Below are 21289 nucleotides of genomic sequence, written 5' to 3'. Positions count from 1 at the left end.
GAGCTGGATAGGGGCATGGTCGGTCCTTTGTAGAATTGCATTTAATGCTTCTCTGGTTCCCTTGGCCTCATTTTCATGTGATTATTGTCCTATTCTTTTTTATAATAATCTCCTAAAGTGCCTTGATAAGAATATTTTTCATTTTCAAGCAGCTTAGTGTCACACCTCGCCTCCACTTACCTGAAGGTTAGTGACCTGGGTACACAACTGTATCCACAATCCATCCAGGATCTCTGATGCAGTACTTTAAGGTCACAATTTATGGAATAAAACTAAAACCACTAGTATAATAATACCACTGATGAACTTCTAGTGATACCCCTTAGGGTTACATCCAAAGAATATACATTTTTTTCTTTTTTGCTAAATATCAGAAATATATTAAAGAGGAAAAAAATTATGAAATTACATCAAGGAACCACTTAGTGATGAAGGATACCCACCTTCGGCATTCCCATCAGTAGGGATCCACCAGTACTATCTACAGAATCTAAATCTTGGCTTAGACAAGGCATCAAACATAATATCATCATTTACATGAGAAGGGAACGCCTCCATGATTCCAGATACTCCAGATTTCGTTACATTTTTTGCAAGATAATCTGCTATTGGATTAGCTTCCCTATAACAATAAGTTATCTTCCAAGAAATTGAAGAGAGATAATGCCGAAGGGCTGACCAATATATATACCAAAAGAAACAAAAAAGAGAAAATGATAACATCATCTTCAGGGTGCCCTGAAGGCACAGTTACACATGCAACCATCCTAGTGTGCAACCAACTCCTTGACTCAAATATCATCTCCATAAAGAGACAGCTCATTGGCAGTAGTCTTAGGATGGTTCCCTGGATCAACATTTAAAAACATTGCAACAAATGGGGTGAGCGTCCATGAAGCCCAGTGAGGGGTGGACATACAAGCAACCACATCCATATAGGAAATGCAACAATAAGGAAGATGCTCAACAATATCAGATGAATGCGTATTAAATGAATGCAATGTCATGATTCGGTTTATTATCACATAAATCTAGTCAATAGATTCTAAGTCTAATAGTGGGTTTTAGTACTACTGCAACATAGGTGGTATCTCCAGTCACGAATGTCCCGAGTCAGGAGCATACCGGTCCTTACATGGCTCCTTCGGTACCCAGTAAGCCCCTGTCAATAATTCCCCATACATATCACAGCACTGGAATCCAACCTTCGGCGATGGGTTTTTCATGACCTCGGCATCCACCTACCTCAGTCACCGAAATTTTTTCCAACCTCGGTTCATCGAACGGTAGGATTAGTCAATACGTAACCCCCTATTGGCAAGGGTTGTAACACCAGAGTTATTTTCCTAGCCTAATACAATCAAATACGAAAAACACATTGTAACACAACCCTACTTACACACAATGCAGAGATACAGTGCTAGAACTCAACCTTCGGCTACCTGTACTCCACACTCACACACACTTTGGGCATGTAGTGCTAGAACCCAACTTTTGGCTACCCTACATCCCATTCATCAACACCAACACACACACACATACCAATACCAATATACACATATATTAACTCAAATAAATATTTACTCTCAACGGAGAGAGAGAGAGAGAGAGAGAGAGAGAGAGAGAGAGAGAGAGAGAGAGAGAGAGAGAGAGAGAGAGAGAGAGAGAAGATGAGGGAGGAAGGACATCTTGAAGTGGTTTTGCAGATGGATGCTCAACTTGGTGAAAGTGATACGAATGTGGACGCTAGTCCTTATGAGGGGGTGTCTTCGGTGGGAGTACTGGAGGAAGACTTGGAGAAGAGGAGGGGGACTTCAATGAAAGCAATAGAAGTTGCTGATAAAGGTGGTTCACTGAGGGCTCTCGGGGGTTTGAAGGCCACACTTCGAGAAGGTAATTATTGGGCTAATCATCTTTTCAAGAATGGGGCTTCGGGGGAAAAGGATGGTATGCTGCTGAGATTTGTTCAACCTCTGATTTTAGATGGGAAGATGGTGGAAAATTGCCCTGCTGCAATGGCGGAGAAAGAGCTCGGCAATTGGAGGACTACTTTGGTAGGTTTTGTTATTGGAAAGAGGCCTCCATTTATTTTTACTAAAACTGTTTTGTCAAAATTATGGAAGATTGTGGGGAGTGTGGAGTTCAATTTGCTGGAGAGTGGTTTCCTTATGTTCAGATTCAATCTTGAGGAGGATATGATGAAGGTGTTGGAGGGGGAACGGTGGTTTATTCAAGGAAGGCCATTATTCTTGCGTGTCTGGGATCTGAATATGTCTTTGGAGAGGATTGAATTCAGTTCATTACCTATTTGGATTAGTTTACCCAATCTTCCATTTCATTATTGGTCTATGGAGTCTTTGAGTTCGATTGGCAGTGTGGTGGGCAGCCTTTATTTACTGATGCACGGACCGTGATGAAGGAGAGACTGTCGTTTGCTCATCTGTGTGTGGTCACAGTGGGAGTGGAGCTGCCCGATTGTGTTTCTGTTACTAATGGGGAAGGGGTGTTATTTAGTCAAAGAATTAGTTATGACTGGGGACCTCCTAGTTGTCCCTTTTGTAAGGTGTTTGGACACTCAGTTGCTGATTGTAAAGGGAAGATGGTGAGTAAGGGGCCTGTTGCTAAGATGGAGTGGAGGAAGAAAGTTGGAAGAAGGGAGGATCGATTGGGGGAGGCTGCTTTGTTGAATGGTTGGGGAGGTGCTTCTAGTAGTGCGCAAACAGGTGCAAGAATATCTGAGCCTAAGTTTTCGGTGGTTGCGAGAAACGTACATTCAGTTTCTAGTTCAATTTCAATTTCGAATTCAAAATCAAATTTGAATTTAAAGAGAGGGGATGATGAGATTAGTCTAAGTAATTCCTTTAAGGCGTTAGCGGAAGGAGAGAAGCATACTCCTGGGATTGTGGGAGAGGTAATCGGTGATGAAGGGTTGATAGAGGACGATGGGATGGTTAATGGGGATGGGATGAAGGTTCGGATGAACATCTTGGCTTTAATTGATGATCCTAATCTTGAGGATTTGGGTGTGATGAATGAGGAGGGGAGGTTTGGGTTGAATCCGCTGGATTCTTTCCCTAGTTTAAGGAAGGTTGAGTTAACTTTATCTCTAATGGCTGTACATTAGAAGTTGGCTTGGAGAAGGACTGCTTGTTTGAAGGGAAGTTGGTGGGGATTGATGAGAAGGATATTGGTCCGATTATGGGAGTAAACGCTCCTAATAAGGACGAGGGGACATTGGTGTCTGATGACATGGCAAAAATTGATAAGGAAGAGGCAACTTTGTCTCGGGATGGACCGGGTCCGATTGCACATGCGATTATTGGTTCTCTGCATGGCGATTTGATGCAGCAGGAGATGAGAGGAGTTCGTACCTCGACTGGGAGTTCCCCTACGATTAGGGAACTTGATAAGGTGGCCAGTGGTGAGGTGGCTGGAGCTGTTCAAACATTGGTGAGTGGGGACGCTGCTGCTGTTTTGGAGAAAACACGGAGATGAAGGAAAAGTTGGAGACTGACAATGAATCACTATTGAAGGACTCTTGTAACACGAGAGGTATGGATTCCCTAAATTCTGTTTTTGTTTTCAATGATACTTCTTTGGTTGCTGAACTTGTTCCTAAGAGGAAGGGATTGAGTGAATGGCGAAAATCAGACCAAGTTTCCTTAATACCTCAGAGAGGAGAGGGGAAGGGGAAATTGATGGTGGCTGCAGGAAGTGATAGTGTGAGGGTGCCTAGGAAGGTGAGGAGGAGTGGATTGAGAATCAAATCCATTCTATAAAAGGAATTGTAGAAGGGCCTTGGGAAATTTAAACTCTTAAAAGTAAAATTCTAGATTTGCTTATAGAGTTTGAAAGGAAAGAAATTATACATGTATGGAGGGAGGTTAATAGTCCAGCTGATTTTATGACCACATATGATACAGGAGAGGATGACATCACACTTCGGCCAGAGGACTTCCCCCAAGATTTACAAAATCTTGTGGATATGGATGCTAGGCATACTGTCTATTTTAGGATGTAATGGTTATGTAAGTGGTGGTCTTGAATTCGTTTGTGCAGGGCCTGTCCTGCTTGGTAAGGGATCTCTTTGCTCTTCCTTAGGTCTGTCTAAAGGGAGTATATAAGATTGCCTCTTTTTGTAAATTCTTATTTTTTCCTCAATACACAAAGTTACTTATCAAAAAAAAAAAAAAAAAACTCAAATACATACACATACCAACACTAACATCAATATGCACAAATCAAAACTCAAATAGTAGCAAGTTTACAATGCAACTATCATGAGCACACGTATGGGTAACATGTTATAAGCACTCCATAAAATATTTCACAACACCCACTGACCTCGTGTTCATACTTGTTGAGTATTGTCAACACTCTCGTGCTTAGTTGCCTCATCGCTTGACGGCTCTATTCATGGTAAATACAAAGGGTTTTTAGGTCAAGCTATATATACTCTTAATTCTCTTCTAATGGTGTTAATCACACCCCCACCTCTTGGTTTGCCCATTTTAGGTAGGAGATACATGTTAATGTTAGTGTTCTAGGGTTAGAATTCATGCATGCAATACATACACACATTAATTAGCTTATAAATGATGTGATTAGTCACCTATGAGGCTTAGATTCTAGGGGTTTATCCGATTTCCCCAATTTAGGGTTTAGGTTATTAAATTTTAGGAACTCAAATTGGGGTTTTCATGCATTGGTCTCCAATTACATTTATGATCACCAAAATGCCTTATTCTAGGTGTATTACATAATTTCCCCAATATATAGTTAGGTCCGAATGGTAGATTATAGAGGGTTTGGTCAATTTCCCAAATCTAGGGTTTAGGTTGTCTAATTTGGGGTTCAAGATGGGGTTTTTATGGAGGAGGTCTCCAATTTCATTTATGATCACCCCAATCCCCTATTTTAGGTATACAACATCTTTCCCCCAATATAGGATTAGGTTACAATGGGTGATTATATGGAATTTGGTCAATTACCAAAACTCTAGGGTTTTGGGTTGCCTAAATTGGGGCTTTTCATGTGGGAGGTTTCTACACTCAATGGTGAGTGGCTTAGTTAGCTATACTAGGTCTCCTACACAAAATCCCCAACTCAATTTGTAGATTGAGTGGGTGGGTAGAGGGGATTTCTGTTAGGTTCCTAATTTAGCTTGGGTGAAGAAAATGGGTAAGCGAGCGAGCGAGAGAGAGAGAGAGAGAGAGAGAGAGAGAGAGAGAGAGAGAGCATGCAATAGAGGTAGGGGAGAGAGTGTAACTCACCAATGGTGTAGGGTGAGTAGAGGTGATCTCCCTTGCTCCCTTCCTCTTCCTTCTCCCTTGCTTCCCTTCTCTTGCTTTTAGTTTGGTAGGAATGATAAGAAAGATCAAGTAGCTCTAGGGGGTTTGGGAGAAATAATGAGTTTTTCTAATAACTCATTATATAGTAACTTAAGTTTATTGAGGCTTGTTTGTGAAACAAATGGGTTTTCTAATAACTCTTTTTATGGTAATGTAAGTTTACTAAGGCTTGTTTGAGAAATAAATGGGTTTCCTCCCATTACTGGGTTAATTCCCCAATCGGCATTAGTGAGCTTACCTCAGTGTGATCTAATATATTAATCTATTCATTGATAGGTTGTACCAATTATTGGAAGTGGTTTGAGGTGCACAAATGCACAGGCCTGGGCCCCGTGGCCAAATAACCTATTTTATCACAATACTCATGCCAGTATGGGTTAATTGTGCCCAATTAAGTTGGGACAACTTCACCATGTGGTACAGTGGGTTTTTAGGGTATGTGCAAGTATGTAGGCTACATCTTAGTGCATTTTGCTACTGGGGTTCAAGTAATTCCCTTCTATGGTAGGGGACTTACTCTGACTTTTTCTTTAGTGGTTTGTAACCCTTTCAGTGCTTAATACATGAATAGCATATGCATGTGGGGCCATTTCTCCCTCTTCGGCAGAAGATTGCTGCTACCCAGTAACCATTGATACTGGCATTCTCCTGTGGTTCACCTACAAGCAATCACATAAGGTAATTTAGGGCACGGGTTTAACACTTAGTTTACATATCAGGAGTTATTTTTTTTAATGAAAAAAAGGGGGTCTATCATGTGTGATCATTTATATGGTAAATTAGCCTATTATGATATTTTGTTAGGGCTTAGAAAAAGAGATCTTTAGGAATATTTTCCAACTTAACCTTTTTTTTTTTGTTTGAAAATTTTTATTGTCCTGAGAACTTAGCTATTAAGACATGTTTGTTACAATAATAAACATCAAACTCCTCACATTGTAGGAAGCCCATCGCATCTTTCCAATCCTCCAGCGTGGTTCATTTGCCTCCTTCTCCTTGCACATTCCCCGTGTGTGTGTGATGTTTATTATTGTGACAAACATGTCTTAATCTGAGTAGTCATGTTATTGTAAGGGCTTAGAAAAGGAACCTTCTATTCCTATTTCATTTTTTTTTTTAGTGTTTGTCTTTATCTGCATTAAACTTCTGCAAATTTCAATTGGAAAAAGGAATTTAAGTGATACATGTAAAGTGAAAGACTTAGATTGTCGGGTAATCTTAATAGGTTGGAGCGGAGTGATGCTGAGAGAGAGAGAGAGAGAGAGGCACTACTAATCGTTGCAGCAGCTGTACATGGCAGTCAAATACACAGACTTCTTCATAGGACAGCCACACTCGGTACAAAACAGCATCTCGGGGATCATCCGCTCTTCGGTCTCCGGCAGGATGAGGTGACTGCAGTGATGTGGGGTGCGCAGCTGCTCCAGGTAATCATTGAGTGCCGTAATGAAACCGTTGACTTTAACGTTTTTCTTCCACCTATCGTTGTACTCCTCGAAGCAGTTCAAGATCATATCCCCCTTGGCTATGACCATGATTTCCGATCCCTAACTTATCAATGCCCATCCGTGCTCGCTGCCATCAAAGATGAGCATTTTCATGATCCCCTTCATTATAGGGTCGTCTTTCTCGATTGTCTCGCCAACTTGGAGCACAACATGCTTTCCAATCGGATCCAGAAGTACCAGATGAGAGTGAGGTCTTTCCAACAATAGCTCAGATTTTCTTTGGTGATTATGTCGATGTTGCTCCTCAATCGCTCCTTATTTGGGTTTCTCTTCCCCATGTACATCATCTCGAATGGGCTGCCACCTGTTGCCTATGCCACCACCTCTCTTGCTGTTGTTGTCAATTTCCTTATCCAATCTATGTCTTCTCGTCCATATAGGCAAATGAAGCCTTCTTCTATCTGTTAATTACGTACGTTAAGAATCAATGGAATTCTATAAAAAAAAATCCAAGAATTAATCAATGCAACAAAATTGTGTAAGAAAAAAAAAAAGACGCTTATTGTTGGGTTTGGTGTTTACCCAATTGAGTAAGTTTTTATCAGCTCCATCCAAGTATGTAAATTCCCTTTTTACTAAGGGTTGAAGTCCCCAGGTCTGGTTCCTCCATAAGCTCTTCTCCTTTAACAAGATCTCGAGACCCAAAACTGTATGGCCCATTCTCCCCAGATCCAGGTCATATGAAAGCCGTTGGAGTTCAAAACCTTGCCACGTCGGTTCAAAACCACAAGGGTTGGCGTTTTTATCAAAGTGCCATATTTCCTTGGTGTACTTGATCACTGCCGGATGGATCAAGGAAGGGTTGTAAACCGAGTACCAGTTTGGCAATGACATATTTGAATGCAGTTGGTCTTGGTCAAAGTGTCTCTTCCTGGCTTCTGTCCATGGGAGGGACCTGTCCACTATGGGGAGCCACACCACTTTGTAAGAAAAAAGTCAAGGCCTTTCAGATCTTTGATTTAGGATCTGTGTCAGAATCACGATTTCCTCTTGGGAGATGTCCAAGTCCGATATCAGCAACAATACAGTGAAGTTTCTTAGTACGTCAATGCCAACCTACTTGTATCACAATGCATATATTCAAATGCAAAACAAGCAGAGAGAGAGAGAGAGAAAGAGAGAGAGAGAGAGAGAGAGAGAGAGAGAGAGAGAGAGAGAGAGAGAGAGAGAGAGCACAAACCCTTATCCCAGTTTTGCAATGAAGAAGCAGCTGCAAATCATCATTGGAGTAATTAATCAATGCCTTGAGAATCTTCATGTTGTTAACATGGATTGTTTCAAAGAGTTGCACCAGTGTGTTATAAGCTTCAATCAGTTTCTTCTCATATGCACCACCACAAAGGTATTAAAACATAAAAACTTAGAGGAAGCTAGCATCAATTTTCAATCAACTGATCTTGGCAATTCCTACTCATTATTCACTCACCAATATGCTGATTGCAAAGATTGAGTTTCTTAGTCAGATTTTCATGTATATTGTTGACCTTTTGTGTTAAGCTAGACAACTCATCCGCTTTAGTGGTCAATGGAATAGATCTGTAATTGTAGTAGTCATAGCAGAGATTAAAATTCATTTACTCATGCCTCAAATCATTTAATAGAAGAAAAATAAAGAAAGAGCTAAAACTTAGAAAAGAAATTAAGGGGAATAGACAATGGAAAAGGAAAAGAGGGAGATATGAAAATGACATACTTGTGATCCAAATCAATAAGGCTGATGAGATGGGATGTGCAGGCGACAATGCTCCTGATGGTCCAGTAAACAACAACAGGGATGAGGGTGGTGGCCACTGACATGGGTGGTTGGTCAGGGGAGATGTACTGAGGTGGCAGCTCATGGAATTGGACAATGCACTTGGTCAAATTGAGCATATCATTGATAAGTCTCCATAGCACTTTAAACATGGGCATCAGCTTCTCCGATTGCTCAAATATGACTGGTAATTGCTTCAGTAGTGCTATGGACTTGGCCAGAGGGTGTGTTCGGTAGAATTCCTGCACTAGCCAGAACTCCCCATAGGTGATCACAAAGGCGGCTAAGGCCACCACCACCTTCGCATCCCAAGAGAATTTTTATAGGGACTTTAAAAGTGCCATTGTTATTGAGTGCCCATCCCCACCCCAAAAGCACTTGCAAGATATCTGACATGGTAAACAAGGAAAATAACATGTATTACAATTTCAATGAGACCTGGAGTGCCTGCATTTGAAGGTTTTACATAATAGTAATTTGCTCTATCTATCTGTCTGTCTAACCTTGCAAGAGATCTTGTGTATGGTGTAAGCCAATGCTTCAAGCATGCATACGAAGTCGACCTTTTGGGACTTCTCATCCAAGCTTTCCATGAGTGAAGAAACTTGCAGGTCCTGTACACATATATATTTTTTAATTATACAAAATAAAGTACAAATGTAACAGCATAAGCAATAATGAAAAAATAAGACTATGAAAAGGATAAATGAAAATAGTAATACATGAATATTGGTGCTTTTGAGGCTGGTGGAATGCCAGAGAATTTCCTCGATGAGTTGGAGAAGGGGCGTAAGGTCAACTTTGTGAAAATTTTGTTTAGCATGGGTGGCCAAGATCTGATTCATCATCACATTGTTGTCTGAGGTGATGAATTGCTTGTGTCCCGCACCCTCAAAATCTGCTTCATCATCACCGGTGTTCGAAATTTGCTCACCCACTGGATCTGCTCCATCATTACTAGTGGCCAGGGTGTTTGAAATGAGAGTGCTTGCCATCGTCCTCAGCTTGTTTTCTTCTTTCTCTTTGTGTATCCAAGTGCAGGAAAAACATGATGATATGTTTTTTAGTACAAAGCACAAACCAAGTATCATAACTTATATAGCCATTAAAATTAGTTTCTTTTGTTCCACTTTAGAATATTAGTTTCCTTGGTTGCACTCTTCCTCCTTTATGAAGTTTGAAGACTCTTATCCTTCTAACTCAAAAAATCCATGATTTCCTAAAGAGGACCTTCTTTAAGCATCCCTCTAAATGTGGTGTCAAACAAGTGTAAAGCCTTCATGCACCACCTTTAATTATGCCAATCCAAAATCTAAAATAATAAAATGGAAAGGGAACAAAATAGAGGTTAAATGCTAAGGTAGATTTATTGTTGAGGAAGATAAACAATTGAAGATGTTAAAGTGCTAGGATACAGGGTATTGCAAATTTTTCTGAGAATTTGTTCCAACCTCTATTTTTCATTACCATGCTTCTCTGTTTCTTGTTCCAGTCCCTCATGGACATTGTATTGTGTCTACTGTTTACCCAAATGTGTAAGAAAAAGAAGAAGATACATGCTTGTTGTTGGGTCTACTGATTATCCAATTGAGTTAGTTTTCATTCGCACCTTTATCCAAGTATTCAAATCCCTTTTCTACCAAGAGTTGTAGTACCCAGTCTCTCTCCTCCACATTTTATACTCCTCCTCTCTGGTGAAAGGTATGACCCACCATCCCCAAATCCACGTCATATGGAGGTCGTTGGGGTTTCAAACCTTGCCATGTGGGTACAAACCACAAGGATTGGCTTATTGTTAAAGTGTTATATCTCCTTGGTGTACTTAATCACTGCCAGATGGATCTACGGAGGGTGATACATTGTAAGAATCCAATTTATTTCAATAATAAAAAAAAAAAGAACCAATAGTAAATTAAAACTTACTAAAAAAAATTCAAATAATTATAAATATATAGGTCTCCACCCTATGTTACAATTGAATTGTTTCACAATCTTCATCACTCTTTCTTTTTGTTTATTTAGTAGAAGTGAAAAAGAAAAAAAAAATAGCCAAGGTTCACAAACAAAGGGAACAAGAAGAAGTACAAACAATCCTGTAAGTTTCGTGAGGTCCTTCAGTGTTTTGCTTTTGCTTTAAGTTTTATGTATGTTTTAAGGTAAAATTTCTCTCCAATGTCGGATGTACTGATACATCTACTATTAAACTTAGAATGTGAAAGTGAAATGTTTACAGAAGGGTACAATCTCCCCTACCATGCCCTTGACATATGTCTGACTCCCATGATGTACGAGGTGTTAATGATTTAATTTACTTTTATTTTAAAAGAGAGTTTAACAAGGCATGTAGATCAGGACTTTAGGGCTATTCCCTTGGGGATTTCCTATGGACAAGTTTTTCGTTATTTCTGGTTTAATTAGATTGTTTTTCCTATATCTCATTTATTAGTCTGTTTTATTAATTCTAAATTTATTCTTTTTTGCATCACTAAAAAGATTTACATTAAAATTTAATAATTATTTTAATTATTATAATAATAAGTGGAACCACCTTCCTCTTCCTTGACACTCATCTTTCTCCAATTAATTATAATCTAAACCGTCAAGTGAAGGTTGGGGGTGAAGTGAAAATAATTATTTGTTATTACTATTGACGCATGCCACATGTTTAATGTGTTTAATACATTACTCAAAATTGTAGTATGTTTTCAATACTTTTGATCTTATTGCAAATTATTACAATATCTCTCATACATTGCACTAAACTAATATACATAATTTTATAGAAAAGATGACAGTATTAACCAATATTAATCAATTAAAAGCAAATGACAAGAATTAGAAAATAAAGGTGTTCGTACTAACAAAAACTGGAATCATTAACTACAGTAATTTGAACGGATCTGGAAAGCTAAAATAAATTAATTTAATGGATAAGGAGGTACGTTGAAATATATTTTTTAAATATTATTCATTTTTTTAACTTATATTTTCAAGGTCAATTAATTGTTAAATCATTTGCATTTTACAGGGAACAAAAATTCAAGCAATAATGTTCAACGATATTGTTGATCAATTAGTTGACACATTGGCTATAGGAATGACTTATTTCATATCTGATGCAATTGTCAAAAAGAGTCAATCCAAAGTTCACAAATGTGAACAAAGAACATGAATTGACTCTAAACGTCAATACAAAAATTGAAGAAGTTGATGCCCACTTAAATATGGAAATTTCAAGATATAATTTCGTCAAGATCAATGAATTGAAATAGGGCATAAATATAAGCAATGAATCATTAGGTAAGTAGTTTTATTTTCCTTCTTTACCAAGAAAAATAATATTTTCATTTAAACTCAATAATGCAATAATTTCTTATAATTCTTTTTTATGTTTGTGATAATAATGCCAAAATATCAAGTAAGCGCATTCGTTTTTATGTTGATCATTACAATCCTCTTGAATTTTCTCTTTCTATTTTAATGTGGGCACTGCGAATTACTACTATAATTAGTTATTATATTGATCTGGATTCTCTTGTTAAGACCCCATGAATCGATTAAAACCTAGATTCATACTATAACCGTGATTCAATAAAGCTCCGAAGCTACGCCCAAAGGTTCTCTGAGTAAGAACCATTGGATCATCACTCATTCAACGAAGTTGTTGAAGGAGCAATGATCTATTGGTGAAAGAATTCTTCCATTGTTGTTGGTGACGGGAAATTACCTCACAAGGTAAATGTAGTGCATGTTTAGAAAAAAAGCTAGGACACTAAGAATTGAATTTTATTGTCTCCAAAATTGTGTTAGTAAAGGCAAATTGAGACATGCTTACATTAAAATGTCTATATTATTATCTCCAAGTGAGGGCTACACTGCCTTTTGAGGAACCCTCTCTCCACCCACCCACCCCAACCCACCCCCCAAAAAAATGATGAAGCATTACCAAATACGGCCTAATTAATCGATTTACTTAGCTTCAACCTCATTGGTCTAGTACAGTTGATTAGTTGGTCTTAAATCTTCAAATTGGGTCCATTCTACTAATTAAATAGTTGGTCGTTCTTGGTTTGATTCAACCCACTCAGGTTACTTAATTCAAGCTAGGGTTTTCATCATGGTTTGAGGCATTGGTATCAGATTGCCTATATCAAGTGATTTATATTGGCAACTTTAGCCACCGATCTCAGTACTATGCTGATCTCATGCATTGGAAGTGTACATACCAGGGGTAAAACAATCAAGAAATCTGATTTTTTAGGAAAACCAAGGGAAAATTTGTCCGATATAGGTTGAGCCGTAACAATCTGTATCAATATTATATCGGTTTAGAAAGTAATAGATATCCGATCCGATATTTTGCACTAAAACCATGGTTATCATGTAACCTATGGCAAAAAATTTGTGTTCCAAAACTAAACATTAGGTCAAAATTGTGTAAAGATGAGACGAGAGATTAACTAAACCGCACTAATTCAAACCAATTCATATATAGAATGGTTGGAGGGGCAACGCTAATTGTAATTTAGTTTAGATTTAGATAAGTAAATGGATTGTTTATGGATCGAATATGTATTAGATGTGATTGGATTTAGATATTCCTTGGCTATACCCCTGAACATATACGAATGTCAATCGAATTCGGATTTTCAATTATCCACTTATATCCCTGAGTTGTGGAACCCGGACCTTTCTCGTCCCAACGGATACAATATACTCTCAATCGATGTCTCACAATTGTCTTAGCTCTTTCCCTCATTCTTTACAACTTGCCGAATCTTCAAGAATTTCAAAATCATTAGCCCTTAATTTTTTATTATTAGTTAGATATCTATTCATATCAGATAATTATTTTCTGAATGATCAAATTTTGAATCTGAATATCCTTCGACTAGATATGGATACAAATTCAAATCGAATTTGGATTTTAACTACCTGTCTACATATTTAGAGATTACTTAGATTTGTCTTGATTTAGATAAGGAAATTTCCCAAATTCCCTTAACAAAGAAAATTTCCCCACCATTGCCAACGATCGGTTCCACTTTATAGTTCATAGTTCCCATAGATATCCAATTATTTCAATGAAAAAGAAAAGGAAAATTTCCTCATTTGTAGATTTCTTTTCAAACTATGAAAATAATTCCAAAGATACAAAGAACCCTTTTTAAGAGAGAAAATCCATAGCCAGAAGATTCTAGTTAGTGTATCTTGTGTCTCTATATATAATTCTACAGAACCACACAGAGGAAGGAATAGAGAATTAACAATGGCTTCATCACTAATCTCTTGTCCGCTTCTTTTTGTTATAAGCTTCTTCACACTTGTTTCCATGGCTGTGGCTCGTTCTAATCTGAGTCAAATCCCGCGAGACATATTGACTCAGCAAGAAGCAGACCGAGTTACCAGGCTTCCTGGTCAGCCTCCAGTGAAGTTCAAACAATATGCTGGGTATGTTACAGTGAATAAGAGCCATGGAAGAGCACTGTTCTATTGGTTCTTTGAAGCAACACGTAAGCCTGAGAAGAAACCTCTCCTTTTGTGGCTTAATGGAGGTATTATTAGATCTCTCTACTTGATTACAATAAGGTACTAGATCAGGTTTTCTCCTTAAGTGTGCCCCATTTTCCTTATAATGAGTGGTGGGTTTTAGCTTATCTGGATAATCTTACTTACACGTTCTAATCTGGTTAGGGTTTATTTTGAAGGCTCTGTCTGATTTGAAGTAAAGGCATGGAAGTAAAATAAAGTAGAGAAAATGATTCATCCCTAATATCATTTCACATCATTACGGGAGAGTGAACGCTACCTGGTCATGTAGCCACTGTGCTAGCATGGGACCAATTGGAATGTACACCTACACATCCAATAGATGGGTTTGGGGTTGATCATTTCATCTCCCTTATATCTGGCATAGGAGCACACGACCGAAACGTGTTCTTTTCTCTCATTACTTTACAGAACTTCAATATAAAACAGGGCGTGCCACTGTAAAATTTTTAGGTCTTTTTTATTTTTGGGATTGAATTCCCTGCCAGGTTGCCTAGCGTATGCTAGCGCCTACTATGTCTATCTCTCCTTCTTCCAATGAAATAATATGTCTACTTCTGTATGGGAGGTGAGAGATAAACATGGAAAGTGCTAACATACACTACGTAGTCTGACAGCATTCGCCCCCCTTATTTTTTTTTCTTCCTTCTATGGAAATCTAATTGAATCAGTATAAAAATCTTCATACGTGGAAATTTAGGTCTTCAGATCTATTTTCGCTTGATTTCAGGTGATATTTCTCTTTGTATTTCTATATATAATAGTAAAATATTATCAATGTCATCATCATGAAAGATTTTTAGAATTTAGGTTCCTCTTCAAAGACAATAGAAACGATTCATAATGACTTTGTATTTTATTTGTATTTTATCTGTTGAATTTTTAGACGTTTTCCCTGCTTTTCCTTCATTAACATAGATTCAAAATTTACGTACACCCTATTGTGGACTCTCTAGGCATGTCAATTAATGGCTTCCTTTTTATTTATTTTTTTAAATTAAGGTAGTTGCTGTGCCATTGGTAATTTGAGGAATGTTCTCTAATTTTCAATCCGTTTGTGTCTTTTTTTGGTAAAAATTACTGTACATGGCCACATTTAGGAACCACATTTAGGAAACCATTCTCATTATTCAGCATGAACATTCGTTAGACAAAGTGAACATGATTTGGATTAGTCATTTGTTAAATTTTAAAGCTTAATTAAATCAAATATTTTTTCAAGTATTTTCCTTTATTGGCACAAATAAAAATTCTGTTGCAATCTTTTTGTATAGGAGACATCTAATCAGTTCCTCACTTAGTTAAAAACTTCAATTAATGACTTTGCTATTTACTAGGACTTTAAAAATCATTTAGGTAATGTAATTTCATGAGTTATCAACTATATGAAGATTGGGAAAAAAATATTGAAAGGTAGTGTGGCCCCTGTCCTAAGGGTACCAATTTGGAATCAAAATCGAATATCAAAACTGATATCGACTGTTTAAAATTGTATCGAATTGAATCAAAATTGATAAGATTTCGATATCAAGAAAATGAATTTTATTTGTTATGGTATGGTTTCGGTATCTAAGGCAAAACCGTTTGATATGAACCGATCCATATTCTTGAATGGAATCGAATATACACATGTATATTAATTATATATTATGTATATATGAAATCATATAAAAACCGTAGCGAAGAGAATAAGAAATCCTTTATGAAACTAAATAAAAACGGTGTCATAACCATACCAAGTTAGTATGGTTTCAATATTGAAAATGCATTTGAGTCGGTACGGTACGATTTTGATTTCTCCATTCTGTCTATTGCACTAAACCGGAATCATAGTAATTGACACCGTCACCCAGCCCCAAGATATAAAGGGAGCGGAAATCCTTATTGATGTTTCCGCATATGCTCCCATTAACCCCATCCCTGACACAGGACCACTCTGCTTTTTATGGAACCTTCTCACTTGAAGATTTTGTCTTATTTCTGACCCATGGTCTCTACTATATTTGTTTTTTCTACTTCATTTCTGTTGTATTTTACCATATAAGAAAAAGTTTTTGTAATGTAAATTTTCAGCCTGTGAGGATCCACTAAAGGATTTTGCCAAAAGATATTTTGAAACTGTCAAGCCGAGCCCATGATAGGGCTGGTTTAAAAACCATTTTAGTTCAACATTTGACTGACCACTTTGGTCTGGTTTAAAAACCAATCTGGTTCAACATTTAACTGCAAGAAATTGATTGTTTTTTATTTTTATAATCTTAAAATACAGGTCCAGGATGCTCTTCTATTGGGTATGGAGCAGCAGAAGAGCTTGGGCCATTCCTGACGCAAAAGGGCACCCCAGAGCTCAGATTCAATAACCAAACATGGAATAAAGGTAAGAATTCATACACTCTATCTCTTAAACATTTATAAATAAATGGAATTATTATAAGTTTTGGTTATTGTGTCAGCTGCCAACTTATTATTCTTGGAATCTCCTGTTGGGGTCGGATTTTCTTATACAAATACCAGCAAGGATTTATATGAACTTGGGGATACAATCACTGGTAATTAATTAAAGTAGTACAATTTTTAACTTCTCTATTTTCATTCCAAGGTGTTGCTTTGTTTATTGATGTTTAAACTATGATTACTATGTATGATAACCAGCGAAGGATTCCTATATGTTTCTCATCAACTGGTTTCGGAGGTTCCCACAATACAAATCTCATGATTTTTATATTTCTGGTGAAAGCTATGCAGGTATATATAACCATATCCTAGACATAAGAAATTTTCTTATTTATGGATATATGTATATTTGTCCATTTTTTAATTATTGTTTCCCCTTATTTTTAGGGCACTATGTTCCCCAACTAGCTGAGCTGATTTTTGATGCCAATAAAAATGTTTCAAAAGAAGATTACATAAATTTCAAGGGTTTCATGGTGAGTTTTCTTGAACTAAATTTAACAAAAAAGAAGGAACAAAAATAATCTTGTTAATTAACTTTAGGAGGAGAAAGATTTGAAGAACTTATGAAAATAATATTTCTCATTAAAAAATTTATGAAAATACTTTCACACACCAAATTTCAGATTTAATGGGTTTTTAGATTCTTATATACAGATTGGCAATGCATTATTGGATGATGATACAGACCAGACCGGAATGATCGAATATGCTTGGGATCATGCCGTGATTTCTGATGGAGTTTATGATGACATTAAGCAAAATTGCAATTTCAAAGTGGGACGATCAACAGTGAAATGCGATAAGGCCCTTAATGAATACTTCTCTGTATATGATATTATTGATATGTATAGCTTATACACTCCTACATGTGTTTATGACACAAGCAAAACCACCACAACACAACGGAAGATCATCCATGGCGTTGCTCCAAAACTATTCTCGAAATTTGTAAGTTTATACGTCTACTTAGTTATAACGGATGATATATGAGGTCTCTCTATGTTAAATGTAGTAATATATTCTTAAATCACAGGATCAGTGGAATAAGAAACCAGCTGGTTATGACCCATGTGTGTCTGAATACTCAGAGGTATACTTCAATAGACCAGATGTCCAAGAAGCTCTACATGCTAATGTCACAAAAAATATTCCATATCCATGGACTCATTGCAGGTATTACTAATCTTACTCAACCACCAGCCTATTGGGACTTAGGTAAAGCTCATCCTTAAATGCTAGAAGAGGATTCCCAAGTCAAATCTTTCTTGAGCGATTTTTTTCCGTCTTCAAAGACACTGGATTTTTCACACCTGCCTTTGATACAACTTGTTTGGACTTGAGTATATACACAACTCACCTTAAAAGCTAAACATTAAGGAGAAGTTCTCAAGTCCTTATAAGCATGTGTTAAATTTGTCTGTAATAGCTAGAGGCCATAAAAGGGAGCTTCGAATCTATTCCTTTTTTAACTAAATACACTTTTATTTGAGCCAAACCCTAGACTAAACTTTTAATGGACGAGCAAGCTGATGTCGCAACCCATTAATTACTAGTCCATGCATAATACTATTCAATATCATTAACTTACATGCAAGGTTTTAACCCACAAAATCTTTGAAAAATAGCAACTCAATCATGGGTTGGAAGGATGCACCTCCATCCATGCTCCCAGTCATCAGAAAACTTATCAATGGAGGCCTTCGTGTATGGGTTTTCAGGTAATAAACTTTCTTATACTTACATAATTGTTTGGCTGGACTGTTCTCAATTATCTATAATATTATTAACTTTTTTACTTGTAATTTAAATTATTTTACTTTTGGTAGTGGAGATACTGATGGTAGAATCCCTGTAACGTCGACGAGATACACGCTGAGAAAGCTTGGCTTGAAGATCAAAGAGGATTGGACTCCATGGTATACGTACCATCAACAGGTAATTAATATTTCCTTATATATATATATATATATATAATGGATTGATGACCTATACAATAGGGGGAGTAGTATTTTGTCATTTCAGTAGCTTTGCCATGGTCAGGTGCACAACCGTGCACTATGCACGGCCCGTCCACAAGACTTTTGATCATATATATATATATATATATATATATGATTTTAGTTAATTTTGTAAGCTTTATTTTGTTACTTGGCAAACTTTGATAGGATTGAAAGTTGACATATTAGTAAAAGACATATAGCGGTCTATATGTTCATAAAATTTGTGTCGCATTTGATTTGCACATAGAAGATTTTTTAGTCTTGAAAAATTTATAATTAAGGGCAATATACTTAGTTGATTAGTTGTGCCTTGTCAAAGCTTCGTCAGGGCTTGTACTTGAGTTCGAGTTCCCTCATGCACATTGGGTGCTCAGCTAAGGAAACCCTCTTCTTGATTCCCCTGTCCCCCCGCCCCCCCATTGAGTGCTCAATCCCCTTCTAGGCCACCAAAGCGGTGGGCCCACCTTGGCATAGAAAAAAAATGGTTAGCACATTCTTATCATTCAATTTTCTCTTCATTTTTTTTAATTTAATTTACTTTAATTTCTTATATAGGTCGGTGGTTGGACTACTATCTACGATGGGCTGACATTTGTCACTTTAAGAGGCGCTGGTCATCAAGTTCCTACCTTTGTACCCAGGAAGGCACTTCAGCTGATTAAGCATTTTCTGGCCAATGAGATGCTCCCATCCAAACCATTTTAGTAATACATAATGAGTTAATGCCAATTCTCATTTAATTTAGTGTATTTTAATTTCATTTTCATTTGGAATAGAACCATTGATTTCACACAGTTAAGTTTCATTTTAGTCTAGTTAATTTCATTTCAAACCTACTTCTTATCAACTTATTAACACTTGCTTCCATGGTTGTGGCTCAGTTAGCACCTTCTAGAATTGGACAAGACATATTACTCTTGGCCTCAGATAATCTAACATTCCAAGCCAATCTATGATCTACTAAAACCAACGATCTATCCACCTTAAACATAAAAAAACTAAATGTTCGAAGTGTTTTCTTTCCAAGAGCGTGGCCTATCAGCATTTATGTGCCTATCTCTCTCCTCTTCCTTGTAAAGCACAATGATATCATTTCATATGGAAAAAGTAGAGAGATAGACAAAAAGAGCACTGACATAGGCAATAATCCCAGGGAAAAATTTTTTTTTCCTAAAATTTAATGTCTTGTAATTAAGTGAAAAGTTTCAAAGGCCAACCACTATGAGATCCTTTTTGTAACCATCCAACCACAATATTTCCAAATCTCTATATATACTCATCTCATCTCCCGTGCATTTTTCAATCCTTGGTATAATGTCATGATTTTTGCTTCCTCAACACTTCTTGCAACACCAAAATCCAAGTAGACACAAGGAACTGATGATAAAATGAAGTCCATGCATCTAGCTTCACCTGTATTAGGTTCTAACCAATCACCACAATTTATAATGGGACAATCTTCACTTGGAAAACCCTAGTAGTCCCTTACGCTATGTTTGTATGTTAAGAAAATAGTACAAAAGACAAAATAAGACAAGAATCATATTGACAATTTTTTATTTTTTCATTTTTAATTTTTATCTCTCTCTCTCTCTCCCCTCAAATTCAAAAGTTTCTTGGCTTCGAAACATAGCCTTAAAGTTAAAAATATATCATCCAAAATTGAAGGCTCAAGTGATACACCATGTATTTTGTAATAGGGACAAGGTGCAAATTTGTAATCCACTTTGAAATATTGTGCATAATAGAGGAAGGGTTACGCCTATTCTTAAGAAAGGCACATAGATTCCTATCTATCTAAATGAAATAAAAGTAATAGTAGAAATAGATACGATATAAATCTTATAAAGTTTAGATAGCACAGGGTCTAAAATGATGCGTTCAAAAATTTGAAACCAAGATGAAACTTGAAGAAACTCAATTCTCAAATCAAATGGCATATCCAAAAGTCCTCATGAGGAGAATTATTTAAAAGGAGTTCTAAGATTGTTCTTGCAACATCAAGAGGGAAGAGAGAAGGAATCAAATTTCTATTTTAACAACAACAAACTAAGCCTTATCCCAACTTAATGAGGTCCGCTACATGGATCCAAACATTAATAATGGGACATGTTAAATGAAAGATGAAAAATGCTATATGAAAAGTGAGAGATGAAAGATGAAAGTAGACAAGTAAGAGGAAAGAGGACACAACCTAGCAAGATAGGAGAATCTCAGTTACATAGGGCCAGCCACATAGATCCTTGCTTTCCAATAGGCTCTATCTAGGGTCATACTTGGTATGAGGCCTAAACCACGTAAGTCATTCCTCAACTTCTCCTATGGTCATTTTAGGCTTGCCCCTAGTTCTTGTAGCCCCCTCAATCTGAATCATATCACTCCTCCTTACTAGGGCATCATTAGGCCTTCGTTGACATGAACATACCACCTCAAATAGCTTTCCTGGAGCTTGTCATTAATTGGGGAAACTCCCAAATCCGTTCTAATATGATCATTTCTTAATTTATCCTTCCTAATTTTCATGCACATCCATCTGAACATCCTCATCTTTGTCACACACATCTTCTTTATATGACACTTCTTAACTGCCCAACATTCTGCTCCATACATCATGGTCAGACGCATAATAGTCCTATTAAATTTTCCTTAAGCTTTAAAGAGATACGGTCA

The 21289-nt window shown here is 37.0% G+C and overlaps 1 protein-coding gene across 1 annotated transcript; it reads left to right on the top strand.

The window, feature by feature from the left end:
- The first annotated feature begins 13881 nt into the window (after positions 1-13881).
- LOC122070234 (serine carboxypeptidase-like 34) lies at positions 13882-19394 on the top strand. Its single transcript, XM_042634359.1, has 10 exons — positions 13882-14167; positions 16432-16539; positions 16616-16711; positions 16815-16907; positions 17004-17092; positions 17274-17567; positions 17653-17792; positions 18245-18337; positions 18446-18554; positions 19175-19394. The coding sequence occupies exons 1-10, from the start codon at positions 13882-13884 to the stop codon at positions 19322-19324; spliced, it is 1458 nt and encodes a 485-aa protein (XP_042490293.1). The 3' UTR covers positions 19325-19394.
- The last annotated feature ends 1895 nt before the right edge of the window (positions 19395-21289 follow it).

The sequence above is a fragment of the Macadamia integrifolia genome, unplaced genomic scaffold (genome assembly GCF_013358625.1).
Source record: "Macadamia integrifolia cultivar HAES 741 unplaced genomic scaffold, SCU_Mint_v3 scaffold86, whole genome shotgun sequence".
Lineage (NCBI taxonomy): Eukaryota > Viridiplantae > Streptophyta > Magnoliopsida > Proteales > Proteaceae > Macadamia > Macadamia integrifolia.
The sequence above is the reverse complement of the archived record's forward strand: the minus strand, read 5'-3'. Positions and strand labels throughout refer to the sequence as shown.

Coding starts and splice junctions, on each gene's coding strand:
- LOC122070234 (XM_042634359.1), top strand. CDS start 13,882: ATGGCTTCATCACTAATCTCTTGTCCGCTTCTTTTTGTTATAAGCTTC. Junction 16,540..16,615: donor TAACCAAACATGGAATAAAG/GTAAGAATTCAT, acceptor TTATTGTGTCAG/CTGCCAACTTATTATTCTTG. Junction 16,908..17,003: donor TTCTGGTGAAAGCTATGCAG/GTATATATAACC, acceptor CCTTATTTTTAG/GGCACTATGTTCCCCAACTA.